General features: G+C 49.3%; 1 protein-coding gene across 11 annotated transcripts in view; it reads left to right on the top strand.

Moving 5' to 3' along the window:
- CUX1 (cut like homeobox 1) overlaps positions 1-21,036 on the top strand; it is a 282,235-nt gene that overhangs the window by 124,264 nt on the left and 136,935 nt on the right. For all 11 annotated transcript variants that reach the window (XM_077311545.1, XM_077311544.1, XM_077311542.1 and 8 more), the window contains exons 3-4: positions 7,079-7,126; positions 16,716-16,794. In XM_077311545.1, the coding sequence (XP_077167660.1) occupies positions 7,079-7,126; positions 16,716-16,794 (127 nt within the window). The remainder of the gene's footprint in view (positions 1-7,078; positions 7,127-16,715; positions 16,795-21,036) is intronic.

Below are 21,036 nucleotides of genomic sequence, written 5' to 3'. Positions count from 1 at the left end.
GGCTTTGAGAAACCCCAGAAGTGGCGCAATCGTGCAGAATATGGTTGGGAAGGATAGCTGTGGACACGCCCAACCTTCCCCACCCTCTCTAGGCTCATTATTGGCCATTTTGGGAGAAGGGGGGGATTGAAATGACCATGCATGGTCATATCACCCGATAAATGTTTAACAAATTTTAAAAATATATTTAAAAATTAACTCCCACCCATTCGGAAAACCCTTCCAGGGCAGTCAAGAAACCCCCGGGTTTCATGAAACCCTGGTTGAGAAAGCCTGCCCTGGAGCCAATTCCCCTTTTTGCATGAGCCAGAGATAAGAACAGTAGGGGGATAAGGAAGCACTCCCATGCGGCAAAGGTAACGTTTGCACAAGGCTGAAACCTTCTCCTCGTAGCATCTCTCCCTTTCCCCCATTCTCATCTTCTTTTGCTGATGGTCATGTTTCCATTGCTACCTTTCTCTTCCTTCCCTACCATTTTTATTAGACCAGCCTTGGGGTGCTGCTGTCCAGCGTCCGCAGTGAAGACTTAACACCAGCAAAGCCCTCTTTGAACCCTGGATGCCACCTGAGAATTTGTTTCGGGGGGTGGGGTGGGGTGGGCAGGTGGTGGCAGTGTAGCCAACTGGTACGCCGAGGACTAATATTTTTGCGCGTGGCACAAGACAAAGGATTGTCCAGTTGCAGCCCAGCAAGTTTAGCGCTGCTGGGTTTTATAATATTAAAAAGGAGGATCGGACCTCCTAATGCACAGAAAGCTGGCCCAGAAAGAAGTCCGTTCCATTTTGGCACCCAGTACTTATTCGCACTGATAAACCAGAATTAACCCCCCCTCCCCCCGCTTTGCGAATGCAGTTTTCTCTCTGATTTCCATACTGGGCGGGCCCTCTAGGTGGGTGGGGGTGGGAAAATAGGTCAGGAGCAGTAATCTAAATCTTCTTCTGATAAATAATTAAAGCTAATGGGATTTTCACAAGATCCTCGAGCTCAAGTCATCCTTAAAGTGCTGGCGAGTACTCTTCTGCTGATGTAAAAAAAAAAAAAAACCCAAGTAGTTCTTTAAAAATCTCGGAGTAGCTTGCCGACGTCCTCATAGACATAATTGAAAATACCGTTTGTCGCTGTTGTGATACAGGCTCCAGTTCTGGGGTGCCGCATCCCCATCTGTGAGACCGGTTCGTTTATCGTATGACGTGCGTAGTGTAGCCAGGAGAGTCGGCAGCCAGGCAAGGGACCGGATGTAGTTTTGCTATTTCCTGCCTCTGCATCACGACTCCTAGAGTTCCTTGGAGGAACTACTCAAATCCTCAGAGGCCTCCCATCCAACTACTAGCCTGGGTCGGCCCTGCTTGGCTTCTGACGGGATCGGGGTTACTTGAGCTATCCAGGTCAAGGCTGCAGGACCAGCGTTTAGCATCTCAGGACGCCCCTTGGTCGGACACCAAACGCTTTTTCGGGCCCTATCGCTCACCCTGCTGTTCTTTTCCTCCTTCTCCCCCCTGTAAGCAAGCAGACCATTGTTTGCTGCAAAGGCCCAGCCTTCCTCCCTTGTTTTGAGAGGAGCTGCTTTGCCATCACTCCCAAAAGAACGCCTTGCCCTTGCCCTCCCAGCCAGACTTGGAAACAAACCGTGGTTCACACTCCTGGTTCGGACAGCGAGCTAAAGAGTGACATCTGCCTGAAGTGTAAACCGGGTGGACAAGGCCGTCTTTGCAGGCATCCTGCCTAAAGGGTCCGGCTGAGCTTTGGGCCTCTTCTTTCCTTCCTTCCCTTTGCACAGCGACTGTCCTGAGAGCCTCTTCGCCTTGGCTCAAGCCAGCAAAAGACCTTCTCCCCCCTCCCCTCCGATAAGTCCCTCTCTTAAGTTCTTGTCAGATAGCATCTGGATTCCGAACAGCTCAGCCTTGACCAATTTGCTGCAGAGGGTCACTTATTAAACGTCTCCTAACGAGGGTGGAAATGCAAAAAGGGGGGGGGAGGAGACGGCTAGGAAGGCGTCGCAGCTCTCCCCCGTGATGAGCTGGCTCTGCGATGGACTGCGACAGCTGAACTAATGATGTCAGTGAAGTTAATGCAACTGGGCTTCTCCCCCCCCCTTGCCCTGACTCTCACCAGCCCACTGTACAGAGAGAGAGAGAGCATGCCAGGGCAGAGCTGGGGAATCCAGGAGCTCTTCCTTCAAAGTTCATTTTGCTTATGGATACAATACTTTCCGGATGAGAACTCCGTCTAGGTCTCGGATCCCCGGAGGGTCATTTTTGTCAAGCCGGGACTGCAAAGAGCTGGAGCGTTCTGGAAAACAAACTGCACGTTTGCAGGCACTTGCGGAACGGTGCGGGCGGTGCTGGGGGGGAGGTGCCGGGAAGAGACCTTGGCAGGATCCAAAAGCACCCGGTTGCTGTGGTTAGAAAGCAAAAGAGTAAAGTGGCCGGCCAGACCCTAGCCAGGCAGCGCAGATGAGGGAAGGTGCTAGGGCAGGGGGGCTTTCAGACCTGGTGATCTTGATTTTTTTTCTGGGATCTTTTTTTTTTTTGGGGGGGGGGGTTACCAGGATCGGCAGATGGGAGAGACCGCAAAGGGCCATCCAGCTGAGCCTCCCACCTTCTCAGGGACTTAAAAATCCCACCCTCCTGACAGGTGCTCATCCAGTCTCCTCCTAAAAACTTCCAATTAAGGCGACTCCTCCACTGCCCTCCGAGGCAGCATATTCCATCGACGAACAACCCTCACAGTCCAAAAATGCTTTCTGCTATTTAAGTGGAATCTCTTTTCCCGTAAATTGAACCCCTTGCTCCTAGTCCGTGTCTCTAAAGCTGCAGGAAGCAAGCCCCCCTACACCATGTATTCCTTTTATGTGGTCCCACCATTGTAAAATATGCCTAAGTAATACAGACAGGTGAATGCCCAACTTAAAAAGAAAGGACCTCAAGAGAAGGACCTTTCTTGGCAGCTTTGTTGAAGGATAAACTCACACTTGGGAAGGCTAAATGCTTTGGGCCTGTTTCTGCCGTTCTCAGGTGGAAGTCTTTGTTCGGCCTTCCGATAAAATAAATCGGTGGCCACTGATACCTGGGACCCAGGCTTATTTTTTTTTCTTGGATTATTTTGGAGCCATGCTTCATTTTCTCCCCACTCCTCCCCCTCATTGGGTAGCCAATAATCCTGCAGCCCTGCAGCTCCCCAACCAACCTCACAAAGTTGCTGCAAGGTCAAAACTGAGAAGGGCCAGAAGCTTGCACACCATTCTGAGCTCCTCAGGTGAAAGGTGCGCTACGAAAGAGGTAGACGATGTGTCAGAGCCTCCTCTGGGTTTTTGATGCATTATGTACGACTATGCCAATGCTGGCACTCCAGCCCCCCACCCCTTCTTCCTGGGAGTGGCCCACTGAGGCACAGTGACCCTGAGTGGAATGCTGAAGAGGCGTAGGAAGGATGTTGGTTTGTTCAAGCTGACTTCATCAGCTGCATGGCCCTAGTGGTCTTCATTTTCTTGGGTCTCGGCCTGACCCTTTCTGTAAAAAAAGACAGTGGAGATAAAGTGTCGTCCTTCCAGCTGTTTCCAGTGACCCACTTCTTTTAGGCCTGATGCTTTCTGCCTCCCGACTGCCAAGTAGCACTAGACCTTTGAAAAGGAGTTTGTTTGGGGAAGAGCTTGGAACGGCCCGGTAGTTTGCCGTAACAGATACTTGTTTGTCAAAAGTGTTCGGTGCCACGTACCCTTAAGGGGAGCATTAATGTGTGACCCGAGATTTACCATGGAGCAGCCTCTTCTGATCAGGCGTCCCAGGCGGCCGTTGAATATTTCTCAAGACCAGCAAAATCATCCAATGCCCTCGTTTGCTTGTTTGTTTGCTTGTTTGTTCCCCTGTGCTGCAGATTTCTCATGCATCAGGCTGAATGTCTGATTCCCCCCCCCCTTTTTTTTTTTGTCTCTTCGGTTTAGTGCAAAGAAAGGAGGAACCACATCTGACATTGGTGTAATAGTGGGGAACATTGTCGGAGGAGGAGTTTTTAAAAGCTGCCAGCAGTAAATCTCACAGGAGGTTTAGAGCCAGCACTACAGATTATTAGCACTCGCCTAGTAAGATTGCCAGCTCCGGGTTGGAGACTTTGGGCGTGGAGCCAGGCTTGGACAAGATTTGGGTCAGGGAGGGACCTCTGTGAAGTATTATGCTGTGGAGTTTACCCTCCAAAGCAGCCGTTTTCTCCAGAAGAACTGATTTCTAGTCTGGAGAGGATCTGTAATTCCAGGGGATCCCCAGGTCCCACTTGAACTAGAATCCCTATTGCCTAGTCCCCCCCACCCCACCCCATTCTGATCTCCCCACTTCCATACCTGTTAGAATTATAGAATCATAGAATAATAGAGTTGGAAGGGACCTCATGGGTCATCTAGTCCAACCCCCTGCACTATGCAGGACACTCACCTCCCTATCGCTCATCCACTGTGACCTTCCACCCCCTTAAGCCTTCACAGAATCATCCTCTCTGTCAGGTGGCTCTCCAGCCTCTGTTGTAAATGTATAAGTCCTAAAATGGGAGGGGCCAGTATTCCAGCCCACCTGTAATTGTGTACCATGTCAGTGGGTATTCAACCTTCCCAAGCCAGGTAGCAAGCTTGACCCAGTGCCTTTGAATAGGGGTCAGACTGTGTGATAGTATGTTAGGCGAATCCCCTCATGGCATCCCTCTAGGTCAGGGATGAGCATGCCTTTTGCTGTGGATTCATTGGACCCTGGTTCTGCTGAAACAGCAGGTAGCATTTGCGATTTGGTTCTTACAGTCCAAAAAGTACTGAAATCAATGTTGATTCGGACACCTTTGGGACTAATAGTCCAGCCTTTGCTGCATCACCAAACCACAGTTTGGGCATAATTTAGCCATGCGGCGATCGGACAGTTTGAAATTTAAAGGGACCAAGCTTTTCTTTTCCTGTCTATCCTGTGGTCTTGGGGGGTGGGGGGAGGGCAGGGGGTTGAGCTAGAGGCACCAGATCTGCAGGGCACCTGCAGGAGTCTCTCACCAAAAGAGCCTAAACCCCTTGGGTGGGAGACCCCTGGGAAACTGGAGCCTGGAGCAAAAGCATGATTTTTAATTTAAAATATTTTGTTAAGGCCACTCTGTCTATTGTGTTGCCATCCTAAAGGTCAAGTTTAAGTAGCATATCTCCTCCATTTGGTTCAAAGTTGGAGAAGGACAAGGGGAGATTATATCTGTTATGCAACTAAGAACTTTATAGCTTGGTTCTGAAACTTGGCACACCGCAGTGTGGGTTCAGGCCATCCCTGTGTTTTTAGTCCACAGAATACCAGAGGATGCGCCCCCATGCTGCCTCGTGCATTAGTGAAGCTTTTTACAGATACTTGGTGGTGCTGAGGTTTTGCAGTCAGATGACTGTGTGCATTCGATCGCTGAGTATCCCCAAATAAAATCACACAGCTGACCCCGGCGGCCAGTGGTTATGAGAAACCAGAATACAGGAGGGCTCAAGGGAATTGGGAGATCAGAGTTTGGCAAGGATAGGTAACATGTGATGGACCCATCTTGTCCGGGATAGTCAGAAGGAAGACACGCAGGGAGACCCCTAACATTTTAATTGATTTAATTCACTTTGTTTATACCCCGTCTTTCCTTCCAATAGCGGCTTGTATGGTCTCCTCTCCTCCATTGTATTCCTCAAAACTGCCCCATGACATAGATTAGGCTGAAAGTGCATGACTGGCCCAAGGTCACCCACATACATCCAGGGCAGATGGGAGGTTTGAAACGGAGTCTCCCAGATCCTAGTCTGTGATTAATCTAACCGCTGCACCGCATGCCTACTCCTCAATCCGCTGCAAGCTGCCACTTCTCCCATGACTCACCCTTTCCCAAGCATGGGAGGTCCCCCCCCCTAAATATTTATCTCAACTACCAGAGCTAGTGAAACAGATAGCAATAGATTTTGAAATCGACTAGAGAGAAGGGGCCTTCACACAAATGCATAATTTCAGTTGGGAATGCACAGCGCTTGGGTGGCGATGATGGACAGCTTTAATAAGGAAGAAGGAATACGATGGAGGAGGAGACGGAGAAGGTCTTTCAGTGGCTACCATGAGCCTTTTGGCACCTTTGCACATGGGAGACGTTGGAGCAAGCTGAGCTGGTGGCGGCATGCATAGCTGGGGGTGCCCTGGACGGCAGCTAGGCCAGTGAGCAAGCCCTGCTCATGTGGACGTCATTCGCTTTCAAAGGTCAGATACTGAAGGTCACAAGGAGCGTGGCATTTCAGGGATCGGAGATGCTGGAGTCTGCGCAAGCGGGCCATAGGAGCCATGGGCATGCTCCAAATAAGCAAGCCCACATAAATCCCGCAGAGCAGGCGAGGGTGTAGATCGAAATCAGCGGTAGTCAAATTGCGGTTCTCCAGATGTCCATGGGCTACAATTCCCACGAGCCCCTGCCAGCGAACACTGGCAGGGGCTCATGGGGATTGTAGTCCATGGACATCTGGAGGGCCGCAGTTTGACTACCGCTGATCTAAATAAATGATGCCCACTGGCTGGCCTGTTGGAAGGAGGCTCCGCTTGGAGGGGCAGGGGAGGGGAGGGGAGGGGAGGGGAGGGGAGGGGAGGGGAGGGGTCTCGCTTGATCCCTTTCCATGCGGGTACACATGTTTTACATCCCATTAGTCATTCATTGCACTGTTTCAGTTGAGTTGTTAGGCTGAAGGAGTTCACTGATTACCCAACATTACTACAGGCTTTTGTTAACTAATTCTCTTCCCCTGGGACAGCCGTAATTGTGTACTGGGCTGGATTCATAAGCCAGTTAATTCTTTTTTCTTTTTTTGCTACACTCCTTGCTCATAGCAATGTTTCGATTAAAAATGTAATCAGCCTTCAGCTAATATGATAAAATTGGCGAAATGAAAAAGCGCTGAGAGAGTAGCTGGCAGAAATGCCTCAGATGCATTCAAACGGCGGCTTTTTGTAGCTCGGTGAATCTAAAACTGTCCCCTTCCGATGTTAGTTCTTTGTTTTGTCCTTAAATATAGTCCTTTCCTGATGCATTGGTTTGTTTGTTCGTTTTTGTCTTCCAGGACCTGCGGAAACAGGTAGCTCCACTATTGAAAAGTTTCCAGGGAGAGGTAAGATCCTTGTGCTTCTTCTTCCCATCGCCTTTACAGGTGTCGGGGTTGGTGTGCGTGTTACCTGCTGTCAAGTCACTTCCAACTTATGTCAACTGTATGAATTAATGACCTCTAAAACGTCAGGTCTTGCAAACTGAAGGCCCTGCATTGCTCAAGTTCTTTAAAGGCTTGGAAAATGTCTGTCTACCAATCAGGATCTTCGCCCTTCAAACCTGTGATGCCAAACATGGGGTAAAAGAAAGAGATCTTCTCCACACCTGGTTGTGGGCACTCAAGGAGCTGGGGTGCTTTGGAGCTGGTACTCTGAAGCAGCAGCCTTTGACTGTTAAACCAGCTGTTAGCCTTTGGCCCTACCCTCTTTCCGTAGAACTCCAGGTGGTATACGCAGTTTTCCTCCTGTTCCCCATTTTATCATTATGACCACCTTTCTGGGCTGAGTTAGCTGCTGAGAACTTACTGGGACAACGTCACCTTCCTTTTTACTACAGGTCTGCCAGCTTTAAAAACAGTTGTCTAAGCTTGGGTATGTGTTAGAGACCCTCAGGCAGATGAACAGCCCTTGGTCAGGATGTCATGGGTGACCTCCGATCATTCATGGTCCCTATGGCAGCTTGCCCAATCTCTGTCCCAGCCTTTCTACTCCTCGTCTCACTTTTGAGAGACCCGTAGAGAGTGCAGGCTGTGGTTCATGCGAATGGTGCTGCTTGCCAAGGGAAGCACATGCGCATCGATGCCTGTCGCATTATTCCTCTTCAGTACGGCCAGCTGCTTGAAGCAGTGTCTTGGACATCTGACCAAGGTTCTTTCTCTCCACCAGTGCCCCTGCTATGTTAATTTCTGTTTATAGACTGCCTTCCAACTTCATTGTTTTCAAAATACAGTAAACATGTAACAATACATTCAATGAAACGAAACCAGCCATCAAAAACAGTTATAAGAGAAGCTGGAAGAATAATGTTTAGGTCTTATATGACTGTTTTTAAAGCTATCAGCTTAACTAGACTTCTAAAATGTACTTTTGAAAACAGAAGATTTACTCCTCTGCTAAAAGCCAGTGGAGGACATCTCCCACATTTCCTTGATAAGGGATGTACATAAAACAGGAGCCACTGTCCAGAGGTCCCTGTTCTTGGCAGGTGGTGTTCGGACCAGGATTGGTGATGGTGGACCAGATAGATGGAGACAACCCCCTAGGAGGTTTTGGTGCTGGCTGATGTTGCAGCATAGTAATTTTAATGAAAGCTGGTTTTGGATAGGAGACAGAGAGAACCTCTACTATCCTACTTGGCTTGTCCAGTGATTAAACAGTATCGAAATGTATGTTGCATTTTATCATCAAATTACAGTTGCATGTATATATGTGTGGAATCAAGCTTTGGACACCCCCTGGAATTCAGTAATCTTTTAATGTTTGGCTTCCATAAGTTTATCCATTGAGAGACTCAGCTGTACTTTGTAAAATGAGTAATCCCCAGTCCCTTCTTAATTTAATTTTTTTTTATTGCAATGGAAAGTTCTTTGGAGAGCACTTGTTCGTTTTAAAAATTAATATTGCTCCTTGTGGCGATTTATAGAGGATAGCTTTGGTCTGACCTTTCAGTGCATCGGGTGGCAAACAGAAATGGACAATCTGCGACATAAAAGCAGAAAGAGAACCCTATTGGATTAGACCAGTGGTCTGTCTCGTCCAGCATCCTGTCCCTCGCAGTGGCCAACCAGTTTGGAGGGCCAACAGCAGGGCAGAGAGGCTGAGGCTTTCATAAGAACTTCAGAAGAGCCCTCCTTGATCAGACCATCTAGTCCAACATCCTGTCCCACACAGTGGCCAGCCAATGCCTCTGAACAGCCACCTTCCTTGGGAAGTGGTGGGTTGTCCATCTTTGGAAATTTTTAAACAGAGTCTGGATAGCCATCTGACGGAGAGGCTGATTCTGTGAAGGCTCAAGGGGATGGCAGGTGACAGTGGATGATTGAGAGGGATGTGAGTGTCCTGCATTGTGCAGGGGGTTGGAGTAGATGACCCAGGAGGTCCCTTCCAACTGTATGATTCTGTGAACAGGGCATAGAGGCCAAGGCCTTCCCCTGATGTTGCCTCTGGGATTCTGAGGTTTACTGTCTCTGAATGTGGACTTTCCCCTCATTCTCGTGCACTGGAGGAAGAAGGGAGGATGCCTCTTCAGAGGCAGCATTAAAAAAAAAAAGTCTGCAGTGTTTCATCCATACTTCTGTCAAAAATATTTTTAAAGCAAATCTGCTGCCTGATTAATATGGGGCCCCTTTGTAGTCAATCAGGAGGATGCCGAGTCTTATTAAACCGGTTGATTAAACATTACTGCCCTACATATTTCTGGCGCTTTCTTGGCTACGCGAACCGTGGGGAGCAAGAAAAGAAATCTGAACGTTAGGAAATGGAGAGTCTGAACCTGCATTTGTGATGTCACCGAGCAGCTATTTTTAAGACTGGGCGAGGATTTCCTGAGCTCCTCCGTATTCTTTTCATGTGGCGGAAGATTCATGTCCACCAGCAACAGGGAGTTCCGATTTCCGAGCTCACTGGAGGGCAGACCCTCCAAAAAAGAATGTGATCGGCCGTGTATTTTCAACACCTCCTTTCACCTTCTATAGGGCAAGCGATCTTTAAGGGCAAACTGGCCCAGCTGTTTTAAGTGTGGGGATAGCACGTTTAATCACAAACCGTGCCCCCTGATAAATCCAGGGGAGCAGGGAGTAGCCCCAAATTGGATGCTACTCCGCTGGCCTTGGAGACCTTTTCCATTGTGGGTCTCACACTGACCGGCTAACTCAGAAGACCCGCCTTTTAAAGCCTGTTGGCGTTTTGCGATTCCGTGGTAGGCACAGCCACAAAACCACTGCCACGGGCATTAGAGCCAAACATAAAATCACTTATCCCCAGTCACACAGTAAAGCAACACAACAAAAATCTGCACAGCCCATCAGAAACAGTGCTGGACAGAAGGTCTACCTGCCCCTGCTTTCTTTCCAAAAGCACTTGGCAGGTGTCACAAAACATGTCAACAGGCACCATAGTGTCCCTGGGCACCACGTTGGGACCCCTGAACCAGCTAGTAAACACCATTAAGATCATACTTGCATGCTTGCATGCAGCCCTAAGCAGATTTACACTGTCCCGTGTCCATTGAGGTTGAGGGGTTTAGAAGAGAGTAGCTGTGCTTAAGATTAAACTCGTAAGTTCTTCTCACAGTTCTCCCATCTATTCTGGCCACCATCCCAGATTCCCTCCCCTAATTTTGCCCCCCCCCCCCCCGCTTCTGCATTCCCCTCCTTTAGCATGAGTTTAAGGGTTTTCATTCTTCAGAGTTCATCTCTTTCCTCAGAGTTTCTTAATGCTAGATCTCTGAATGGGAGGTAGCTGCGTGTCTCTAGAGGCCATGCCCATACATGCATGCACATGAATACCAAGACATTGTGTGGTGCTCAGCCTACCGTCTCCCTTGCTGCAGCCGCTGAGGGAAATTAACCTGTTTTAGGGCCGTTGGAGTCGTTCTTCCCCCCCCCCCCCCTCCATGGTAACTTAAAGAATTAACACTCTCCTGGCTTTTGAATCAGGTGACTGGAAAGTAAATGAATCCAGTATATGAAAGGCAGAGTATGTCGGTCATCCCTGCAGGGGCAGGGATAAGGCTCAGCCAGTGATTCTTCACCTGGGATGCTACAAGCGCATTCTTCCCTGTGAAATCTTGGAGGGTCTATGGCACACGTAAGCACTTTGCTTAGAGTTCAGGACAAAACATCACAGTTGGGAGTAAAAGGACCACAGCTCCTGTGACCCATATTTTTACGGTTATCGATCCAGACCCACAAATTCTTGCACATCTAGGAACGAGCACTTGAGCTTTCTTGTTCCTCTGCATCTCTCCTCTCAGGTACTGAAATCCTACAGCCTAGTATAGTTTCAGTCCCCACACATCACACACCATCCCTGTGAGGTCAGAGAGCAAGCTGCGGCTTGGAAGATCCCTGGTTCAGATTTCCCTTCCGCCACGGACTCACTGCTGAGGCCACAAGCCAGATCTTCACAATCAGCTCCAGCCCTACCTAGCCCCCCTTGTGGAGGTGACGATTCTGTCCTACTTTATAGATTTGTCCTGAGACTTTCAGCCAGGGAAAGAACAAGAAGTATTGTGGATGCAGAAGCACTACAGAAGAAGAAGCAGAGTTGGTTCTTATATACCGCTTTTCTCTACCCAAAGGAGTCTCAAAGTGGCTTACATTCACTCAAAGCGGCCTTTCTTTTCCCCACAACAGACTTCCTATGAGGGAGGTGAGGCTGAGGGAGGCCTGATATTACTGAAGAAGAAGAGTTGGTTCTTATATGCCACTTTTATCTACCCGAAGGAGTCTCAAAGCGGCTTACAATCACCTTCCCTTTCCTCTCCCCACAACAGACACCCTGTGAGGGAGGTGAGGCAGAGAGAGCCCTGATATTACTGAAGAAGAAGAAGAGTTGGTTCTGATATGCCACTTTTCTCTACCCAAAGGAGTCTCAAAGTGGCTTACAATCATCTTCCCTTTCCTCTCCCCATGTGAGGGAGATGAGGCAGAGCCCTGACATTACTGCTTGGTCAGAACAGCTTTCTCAGTGTTGCTGCTGGTCCGGTCTGAAAAACTCAGACCAGATTGGTCTGGTTGGTCACCCTACTGGCCTCCACGTTGGGAGCATCGCTCCAGATGCCTGCGATTGAAGAAGAGTTCTAGGTGGCCCACAAGCTTTGGAATAGAGGAAGCGATCCTTTCTCTCCGCTTTCCATCTCGCTCTTACGCAGCATCACCACCTTTGTTGAGTACCTACCCCTTCCCCTCCTCTCCTCCTCCCACCCCCCAGATTCCTTCTGTTTAAATTTACAAACCTAATTAATCCAATTCCTTTACCGTAGACTCGCTCCGTGATGGCTCAATTAGAGCCGCCGCCGAACTGCGGTTCAATATCCAGGCCAGCTTTTCCGTAATTGGAACCACATTTTCTTTCCGAGGGAGCTGCAGCTGGTTTGGGTTCTGCTCATGCAGAAAAGGATATAACCTTGCATAACATAGGAAATGAACGGTTGAGAGAGAAGCCAAATTCAATTTCAGTCAGATATTTTGAGGATAAGTCCGTGATCTATGGGAGCAGGGGAATGAAAAGTGTGCGTTATGTAGAAAGCGGCGTCTGTGGCAGTCTATTAATCACGACCGGCCCGGGCGCTTCTTTGCATTAGCGCCGATTTCGACTACACGGGCTGGAGATCGGCCAAGCGCTCCAGAAGTTAACCTCTTCGACACCCGCAGCTGTTCTGCTGTCGAATAAATGTAACGTTGCGGTCAGGGGCGATGTAGCGCGGGGAGGCGGGGCAGGGACGCGGGGAAACAAGCGTGGAGCAAAGCTGTGACAAATCGCTCCGGACAAATCGCTCCGGCACAGGGTGATATCCACAGAGCTTCCCCCCACCCCACCCCACCCTCATTGATTTGCGGCTCTGAGCTTTATCAGCCTTTTTTGATTAAAAGATCTCCCTCAGCCATTGTAATAAAAGCCAAACAATCCAGAGCAAATCTAATATGTTCGCGGAATAATTGATGCCGTGTAACTTCCTCTTGGCAGCGGCGTGCGTATCGGGGGCAGAGGGTTGCGGGGTACTTGTGGGGGAAACCTCCGGCCTGGTGCTGGGCTCATAGAAGACTTGACTTATGTCAACAGAGATAGGCTCACTCTATCATAAGCTACCCCAATGGCCATTTTAATGGGCCCGAGGTAGGACACATATTGAGACCCCAAGGCCCAATCTCTGGCAGCTCCAGTACAGAACGATCTCAGGTAGCAGATGTTGAGGGAAACCTTTCTCTGCCTGAGACCCTGGACAGCTGTCAGTGAACAAAATGGCCTAGAAATCTCACTTGGCCAGAGGCAGAGCCATATCTCCGTTCTCATCAGATGGGGCGTCTTCAAGGGATAGTTTGTTTCTTGGTTTCATGGCCTTCTCTTTAATAGTGAGAGGGTAGGAGCGAGTGGGGAATGGGTTAAGAACAGCCAGCAGGCCATTTGGAGTAGAGGCCGAGACGGTTGGGAAGTAGCTGGGGATTTGAGGGGGACACATCCTGGAGAGGGAAGGGGAGGGCTCGGGGAGGGGAGGGGATGTCTCTCTGCACAACACCAGGTCATGGAGTGCACCCGCCAAAACAGCCATTTTCTCCAGGGGAACTGATATCCGTAGTCTGGAAATCAGATGTCAAAACAGGAAATCTCTAGGCGCCACCTGGAGGTTGGCAACCCTAGTCAGAGGAGGGAGAGTGAGTCAAGAATAGGAATGTATATGTAGAATGTTAAGCCAAAAGGGCATGGCTGTTACAAGACGCTAGGTGGGACATTCTTTTTCCTCTGTTGGGGGTGGGGAGGGCATCCCACAAAGTGGAGAGGGCTCACCACAAAGTGATGTTCCCCAATCGTTCCCCCAACGGCTCTGTGTCATAACCCCAAATCAAACTGCCCGCTCCGTAGCCCCGGAAATCACATTTACTGTCCCCCACAGTGGTTTTTCATATCACTCTCTCCGTTCTAGTTTTCTCACGCTGGAGCAGACGAGATCGAAAGCCCGAGGGGAAGTATCACTTCATGGATTGATCCCCGTTCAACTTTGGCAGGAGCTCTTTGGCCTCATCCTTTAGCCATCGGGAGCGGGGTGGGGAGTACGCCACTGGTGCAGAGAACGTCCCTCTCTTTCCAGTTGGTGTGCTTAGAGTGGCCAAGGCCATAGACCTGCTCCATGTCAGCCCGGACAGCTTTCCGAGAGCCGCGTGGTAATGAAATCTGGAGTTTGCGTAGGGTGTGGCGAGCGTGGTGGGTCACCCACTTCTTTGCAAAAGGATCGGAACAGCTCCCAAGCTGAAACTGGTGGGCATTACTCATATTCTGAAACAGAAGGGAGAACTGGATGTACTGGAGGTGGTAGATTTGGTGAAGAGTGAAATGCTGGAGGCAGAGTACCCAAGAGGCTTGTCTGCCTTAGGAGGTGTGTGTGTGGGGGGGGAGGATGGGACTGTGCTGCTCCCCCCCCCTCCTCTCCATGCAGGAGGAAAAAGGATCTCAGCCCTGCCTTCCTGGCTGCCCTGCGGTATGTGGCATTTGGGAAAGAGCACAGACGTGCAAAAGGATGTTCTGATAAGCTGCGCACGTCGCACTGTGCCAGATATCGGTTATAGTGTTTATAACCTTATATAGAGTCTCTCCGTCTCTGGTTCACTACTGTCTACTGCAAATGGCAACAGCTTTCCTGGACCCGAGCCTGAGAAAAGTCTTTTGCAACCTTGGTGGCTTGAGGTGCCAGGGATTGAGCCCCACAGCCCTCTGTGTGTTCTAACACTCTTAGATGCCCATTCGGGCTACGGCAGGGGTAGTCAACCTGTGGTCCTCCAGATGCTCATGGACTACAATTTGTTTGCTGGCAGGGGCTCATGGGAATTGTAGTCCATGACCATTTAGAGGACCACAGGTTGACTACCCCTGGGCTACGGAATGGAAAGCCATGTGGGGAGGATAGTAACCTAAGACATGGAAACATCTTAAGCTTGTTCAGGGTTTCCCTTCACCTTTGGAGGTACAGTTCTTTGAGAAGACTGGCAGGTGACCAGCAGTTCCTGGGAACTGGAAGGAAGAGGGCTAGAAGGCTGCAGGTTTTAAGGTTGAGTAGAAACAGATCTTAAGCGGGTCACATCCAAAGGTATCTGTGGTTATTTCCTTTTCCTGGCCACGCTCATTCCTCTGGGCCACCCTGTGCGGCACCCTGCTGTCAAACTATTCTTAAGCTCACACCCGACGTTTCCTCCTTGGCAATGATACGAACTCTCCCTAGAAGCTAAAACGACCACATTGAGGCTATTGCAGTCTGGTCCCATTAAGAGAAGCCGAGTCACTGGAAAAGACCGTCATGCTGGGAAATGTTGGAGAGAGCAGGAAAACAGAGAGGGGTTGACTCAATCAAGGAAGACCAGAGCAAGGCAGTCCCATTGGGCAGTCCCAGTTGGACAGTCCGGTTCAACAGGACATTTTGGAGGGCATTAACGCGTAGGGTTGCTATAAGTCGCTGTGTTTAGTACTGTCAAAACACATGCGCAAGGGCGTGAACCTGGCTCAGGCGCTCTCACCCCCCAGGTTCTGAACTGGTTAAGTTTTATTAAAACCCTGTGCATCCCTGCTTTCTCTTTAAGAGCCAACGGATTAGATGGGAACAAGTTTTGCGCTCTTGGGAATGCCTGGAGGAATTTGACTCCTAGCAGCAAACAAGTTGCCTATCCCATGTGTTGGTGTACATCCCAGCTCTTTAATATATATATATCTTTTACTCCAAACGGAGGTCTTCTGCTTGCACTAATTCTTAATTCATTCGGCGAGTCGGATGACTCCCGGTGCCACGGCCCCCCATCCCGAAAGAAAGGTGCCTGGCCCATTAGCTCATGAGGCAGGCTTCGCTGCTGGCATTAAAAGCAAGAAAGTGCATTTATTGATCGAGGCACGGCCGATATCGTACCTGTCCGGTAAGTGCTACATAATGGTTCAGGCCGAGCGCAGGTTGTTTATCACCAGGCTGTTAAGGATGTATCGCTTCCCAAGCTGACCTGTTAATGGCCTGGATGAGTGACGGACCCATCTTTGAAAGCAGCCGCCTTGTCCCGGCTCCGTGTTAACATTGCTTCCTACAACCCACACAGGCTCGCATTGAGCGCTGGCTTTCCCCCACATACAGTGGCGCCGTCTGGAAGGAAGGTACACCCGACACTGCCTTTGAAGTCGGACCCCTGGCCCAGTGCCATAAGTTGTGATCTTATGGGGGCTTTTCCAGTGAGGTCTTGTCAACTCGCTGATATCCCTAGATGGGTCTGACAGTGAAGGTGGAAGAAGTATGGAACCAGTTGTGCCAGGCAAGGTGAAGCTGGGCAAAAATGTGCAGCCTGGAGTCTCACCTGATACATCTCTCTTTAATGATGGGTGGGGGGAGGGGGAGATGCCTCCCCCCCTCCAGCTTGGTGTAGTGGTTAGGCATGCAAATGAGTTTGATTCTGCACTCCTCCACATGCAGCCAGCCGGGTGACCTTGGGCTCACCGCAGCACTGATTAAGCTGTTCTGACGGAGCAGGGATATCAGGGCTCTCTCAGTCTCACCCACCTCACAGGGTGTCTGTTGTGGGAGAAGAAAGGGAAGGTGACTGGAAGCCACTTTGAGATTCCTTCGGGTAGAGAAAAGCGGCATATAAGAACCAATTCTTCTTCTTTAGACTGAACACGAGCTATAATTCGAAGGGATCCCCAGGACCCTCCTGGAGGCTGGCATCCCCTGCCTAGAAACTGAATGCTGATGCTTGGTACCTAGAGAGCAAAGCCGTATTTCTCCAGCCCTGCCATTAGCCTGCAGAGAGCTCAGCTTCCCATTTCAAACAAGAAATGAACTGGCTTCCCCAGTAATGTTTATACAACCATAAATCCAACCCGGCTGGTGCACTGAATGACTTTGGTCCCCCCCCCCCTCACCCTCTAAAGCTGATCTGTGTCTCACCCTCTTTCTTTTTGCCTTTTCAGATTGATGCATTGGGTAAAAGAAGTAAAGAAGCAGAGGCAGCATTCCTGAATGTCTACAAGAGATTAATTGATGTTCCAGGTATGCGGACTTATTGTTCTGTTCCGAAAAAAGCAAATGTAGCCAGCGGGCGTCCTCCCCTCCTGCCAGTTGTTGGCTGCGGCATTTTGAGTAGCGTTTCGTTGCACCAGTTGCTGTGCTGTAACACTTTTCTGACAGGGGAAAAATTACAAGTGTGTCCCCAGGCCCAGCATCTCAGAGAACACTCCAGGCTACCTTCCTGGAGGACTGCAGGGACATCTTCAATTCGTTTCCGAAGCAAACTGCTCCAGCTTAGGATGTGGATGCATTTGTTCATTTTGTTTTGCCGTTGGTGGACAGTGCTATCTAGTCTCAGCTGACTTATGGAGTCCTCATAGATTAGGGGTGGCCAAACTCTGTCTCTCCAGTTGTCCATGGACTATAATTCCCACAGGTTCCTGCCAACAACATGTGGACAACTGGACATCTGGATAGCCAGTAGTCTGTGGACATCTGGAGAGCCAGTTTGGCCACCCCTGCCATAAGGTCTTCAAGACAAGAAGTAGTGGGTTTTCCTCTGCGGAACTTTCTTGGCGTCCGTGGTAGGCTCCCATCCAAGGAGCTGCCTTGCTTAACTTGATGGAAGGCTCATGGGAAATACTGTCAAAAATAGGTTGCATATAAAGATACCCACAAGTAACTGGTAGCTACACATCTGTTTCCTCCCAGCGCTTTGGCACAGGCGTGATCAGGAATCACACCAACTAACCAGCCGAAGGTTAACTCCTTTGCCAGATTCTCAGTCATCACCAGGCTGGCTTTTATTTCTTTTGATTCATTCATTCACTTTATTTATAACCTTTTCTCACTAACAGGCTACATGTTGTAAAACAGCGTTATAAAGGAACGCGAGAGCTTTCGTAAGCAATGCAATAGGACCAAGATTACAATGATTAGAAAGAGTACAAAAAAAAAACCCAGACATGTTATGCAGAAAACAAAATTACAAACATGGGGGAAAAAAAAAGAGATTGGTTGTATTCCAGGAGAAATCCAAGTCCTACCTGGAGACTGGTGTCTCTGGGCTGATGCGTCTCTGGTGTCTTACGCATAGCGCAATCCACTTGTGGGCGTAGATGCAGCTAGTTGGCTCCTGTCCAGAAACAGGCCTAATGCTGTGACCTCAGGCACGTAGGTGCTCTTGGCCTCATATTTCCACCTGTTGCAGCCGATATTTATTTCACATTTCTGTGCCACCCTTCCCCGAGGGCCCTTCCAATACGCCTCCCCAATATTTACCTGGGTTTTTGGTTCCACGCATGTATTGTGTCCGATGTTCATCGGCTGCTCTTCACTGACAAAGCCATCGACGTGATGCATTGGGGGCTGCCTGTTGAGGATACTTCCTCCCTGGTGGGACTTAGAGAGGGGCAATTTTCTATGGGGCGTCAAAGATGGCAGCGTCATAATTGCTCCTCCTGCCTTAACTCCCTGCTTCTTAAAGGAACGTGTCTGGTCCTGTCTTCGGTAATAGTGTGTAAATAGGACACCCATTTTAATCTTGCCTGTTTACAATATTTATCCCTGCTGAAACATCATCGCTTTTATGTTCTGTATAATGGAAGGATAATGGATTGTGCTGAATTTAAGGTTTCTCTCCTCCCACCTCATCTAAACAGAGCTCCCAAAACTGCCAGTTACAAAATGTATTTATAACTAAATGGCTTACTAATTTATAAAGTGTAGTTCGTTCGTTCTTTCTTTCTTTCTTTCTTTCTTTCTTTCTTTCTTTCTTTCTTTCTTTCTTTCTTTCTTTCTTTCTTTCTTTCTTTCTTTCTTTCTCTCTCTCTCTCTCTCTCTCTCTCTCTCTCTCTCTCTTCCTTCCTTCCTTCCTTCTTTCCTTCTTTCCTTCTTTCCTTCTTTCCTTCTTTCCTTCTTTCCTTCTTTCCTTCCTTCCTTCCTTCCTTCCTTCCTCCCTCCCTCCCTCCCTCCCTCCCTCCCTCCCTCCCTCCCTTCCCCTCCCTTCCTTCCTTCCTTCCTTCCTTCCTTCCTTCCTTCCTTCCTTCCTTCCCTTCCCTTCCATTTTCATCACTCTTTCCCCTCCCTTGTTCCCTTGTTCCCTTCCTTCCTTCTCCTTCCTTCCTTCCTTCCTTCCTTCCTTCCTTCCTTCCTTCCTTCCTTCCTTCCTTCCTTCCTTCCTTCCTTCCTCTCTCTCTCTCTCTCTCCCTCTCCCTCTCCCTTTCTTTCTTTCTTTCTTTCTTTCTTTCTTTCTTTCTTTCTTTCTTTCTTTCTTTCTTTCTTTCTTTCTTTCTTTCTTTCTTTCTTTCTTTCTTTCTCCCTCCCTCTCTCTCTCCTTCCCTCCCTCCCTCCCTCCTCCAAGGAATCTCAGTGTGCAGCTAGACAGTTGAAAGGTGGAGGAGACCAGGGCGCACAATCCCAGTGCAAATTCCACTCAAAGGGGGATGCAAGTGGAGTATTACCGGGAACCAATTCCCACACAAGTCAGTTAGTGGAAGGCTTGGGGAAAGGACTAAGATTTGAAAACTGTTGTGGGCTGAACCAAAGGTAAAGATTCCACTTAAGAATAAGCATTCGACTCATCCAAGCTGGAAAAATAGCCCCAAATATCAATATTCTGGGAGTATTATTTCAGCTGGATATCAATTTCAAGGATCCGGGGCCTGGGGACCGAGCCCTATGAGGAAAGGCTGAGGGACATAGGGATGTTCAGTCTGGAGAAGAGGCAGCTGAGAGGGGACAGGATGACTCTCTTAAAGTATTTGAAAGGTTGTTACTTAGAGGAGGGCAGAGAGCGGTTCCTGTTGGCAGCAGAGCATAGGACCCACAGAAATGGGTTTAAACTACATGTATAAAGCTACCAACTAGCTATCAGGGGAATTTCTTTCACAGCCAGAGTAGTTCAGTAGTGGAATAGGCTGCCTAAGGAGGCGTTCTTCAAGCAGTGGCTGGACAGATACTTATCCTGGATGTTTTAGGCTGATCCTGCATTGAGCACAGGGTTGGACTAGATGGCCTGTATGGCCTCTTCCAGCTCTGTGATTCTATGATTCCATTACATTATACGAGCTGCTGTGGACTTGAATCCCAAGCTGTTTAGGGAGGTGGCTCGATATAGAAAACTGGGGTTTAGATATTTGCCTGGAAAAGAATGGGGGATTATGGGAGACTGCTGCCTGGTGGCTGCAGCGGTTTTATATCCTGGCAGGGCTCTGTTCTCCATGCCAAACAATCGAGACTCCGGAGCAGGGGTAGTCAAACTGCGGCCCTCCAGATGTCCATGGACTACAATTCCCAGGAGCCCCTGCCAGCGTTCGCTGGCAGGGGCTCCTGGGAATTGTAGTCCATGGACATCTGGAGGGCCGCAGTTTGACTACCCCTGCGTCTGGAGTCAGAAATGAGTGGCTAATTTTCTTTGGGGGATGGCAGAATGTATTCCACTTGCCACCCAGCTCACATGTTGAAAGAGATGTGTTTTTAGCAAGTGAAGTGATGATGGAAGGTAGCACAAAGGCCTCAGCAGGGATGCGAAGGACGTCTCCGAAAATCAAAAGCAGATCCAGTTCTGTATCCCATCTGTCTTCGGGCTTTTAACTATTGCCGAGGAGGGCGGCGGGGGTGGGGGGGTGGGGACAGTTAATCTTTTAACACATAATAATAAAACAAATATCACCCTGAGAATGTGACTGAAAATTCAGGCTTTGCATACATACCGGAGAAATGTTTTCGAAAGGAGTATAAAATGGGAGAGCAGCCCAAGACCTTGTGGTGCCATGGCTGATAATCCAAACAGCATAGACGGGCTATTAAAGCTTAATGCAGAAAGTGTGTGTGTGTGTGGGGGGGTGATTTGTGAGACACCCCCCCCCCATGCAGCGGCCATCCCAGCCCCAGCAAGGGGTAGCCCAAGTCTTGCATTGACTGGGTGGAAACCTCTGCCCCCTGTGAACTGTTTGGGTTCCAGCCTCCAGGTTGCACCTGGAGATCTCCTGGCATTACAGCTGATCTCCAGACGATTGGGATCAGTTCCCCTGGAGAAAATAGCAGCTTTGGGAGTTGGTCTCTGTGGCGTTATAGCCTCCACCCCAACCCACCCTCCCCTGGCCCGCCCCCAAATCTGCAGAACTTTCCCAGCCCAGAGCTGGCAATCAGGTGGGTTAATTTGGGGGGGGGGGGGGATTGGGTGTCCAAAGGCTAATTGCCACCACAGAAAATGCCCTGTCTCTCGTCGCCACCTTTCCCATCTCTGAATTTTAGGGCTCACTCTGTAACTGTCTTTGAATT

Source organism: Paroedura picta, chromosome 15 (assembly GCF_049243985.1).
Source record: "Paroedura picta isolate Pp20150507F chromosome 15, Ppicta_v3.0, whole genome shotgun sequence".
NCBI lineage: Eukaryota > Metazoa > Chordata > Lepidosauria > Squamata > Gekkonidae > Paroedura > Paroedura picta.
Note: the sequence above shows the minus strand (reverse complement) of the source record. Positions and strands in the feature narration are given on the sequence as shown.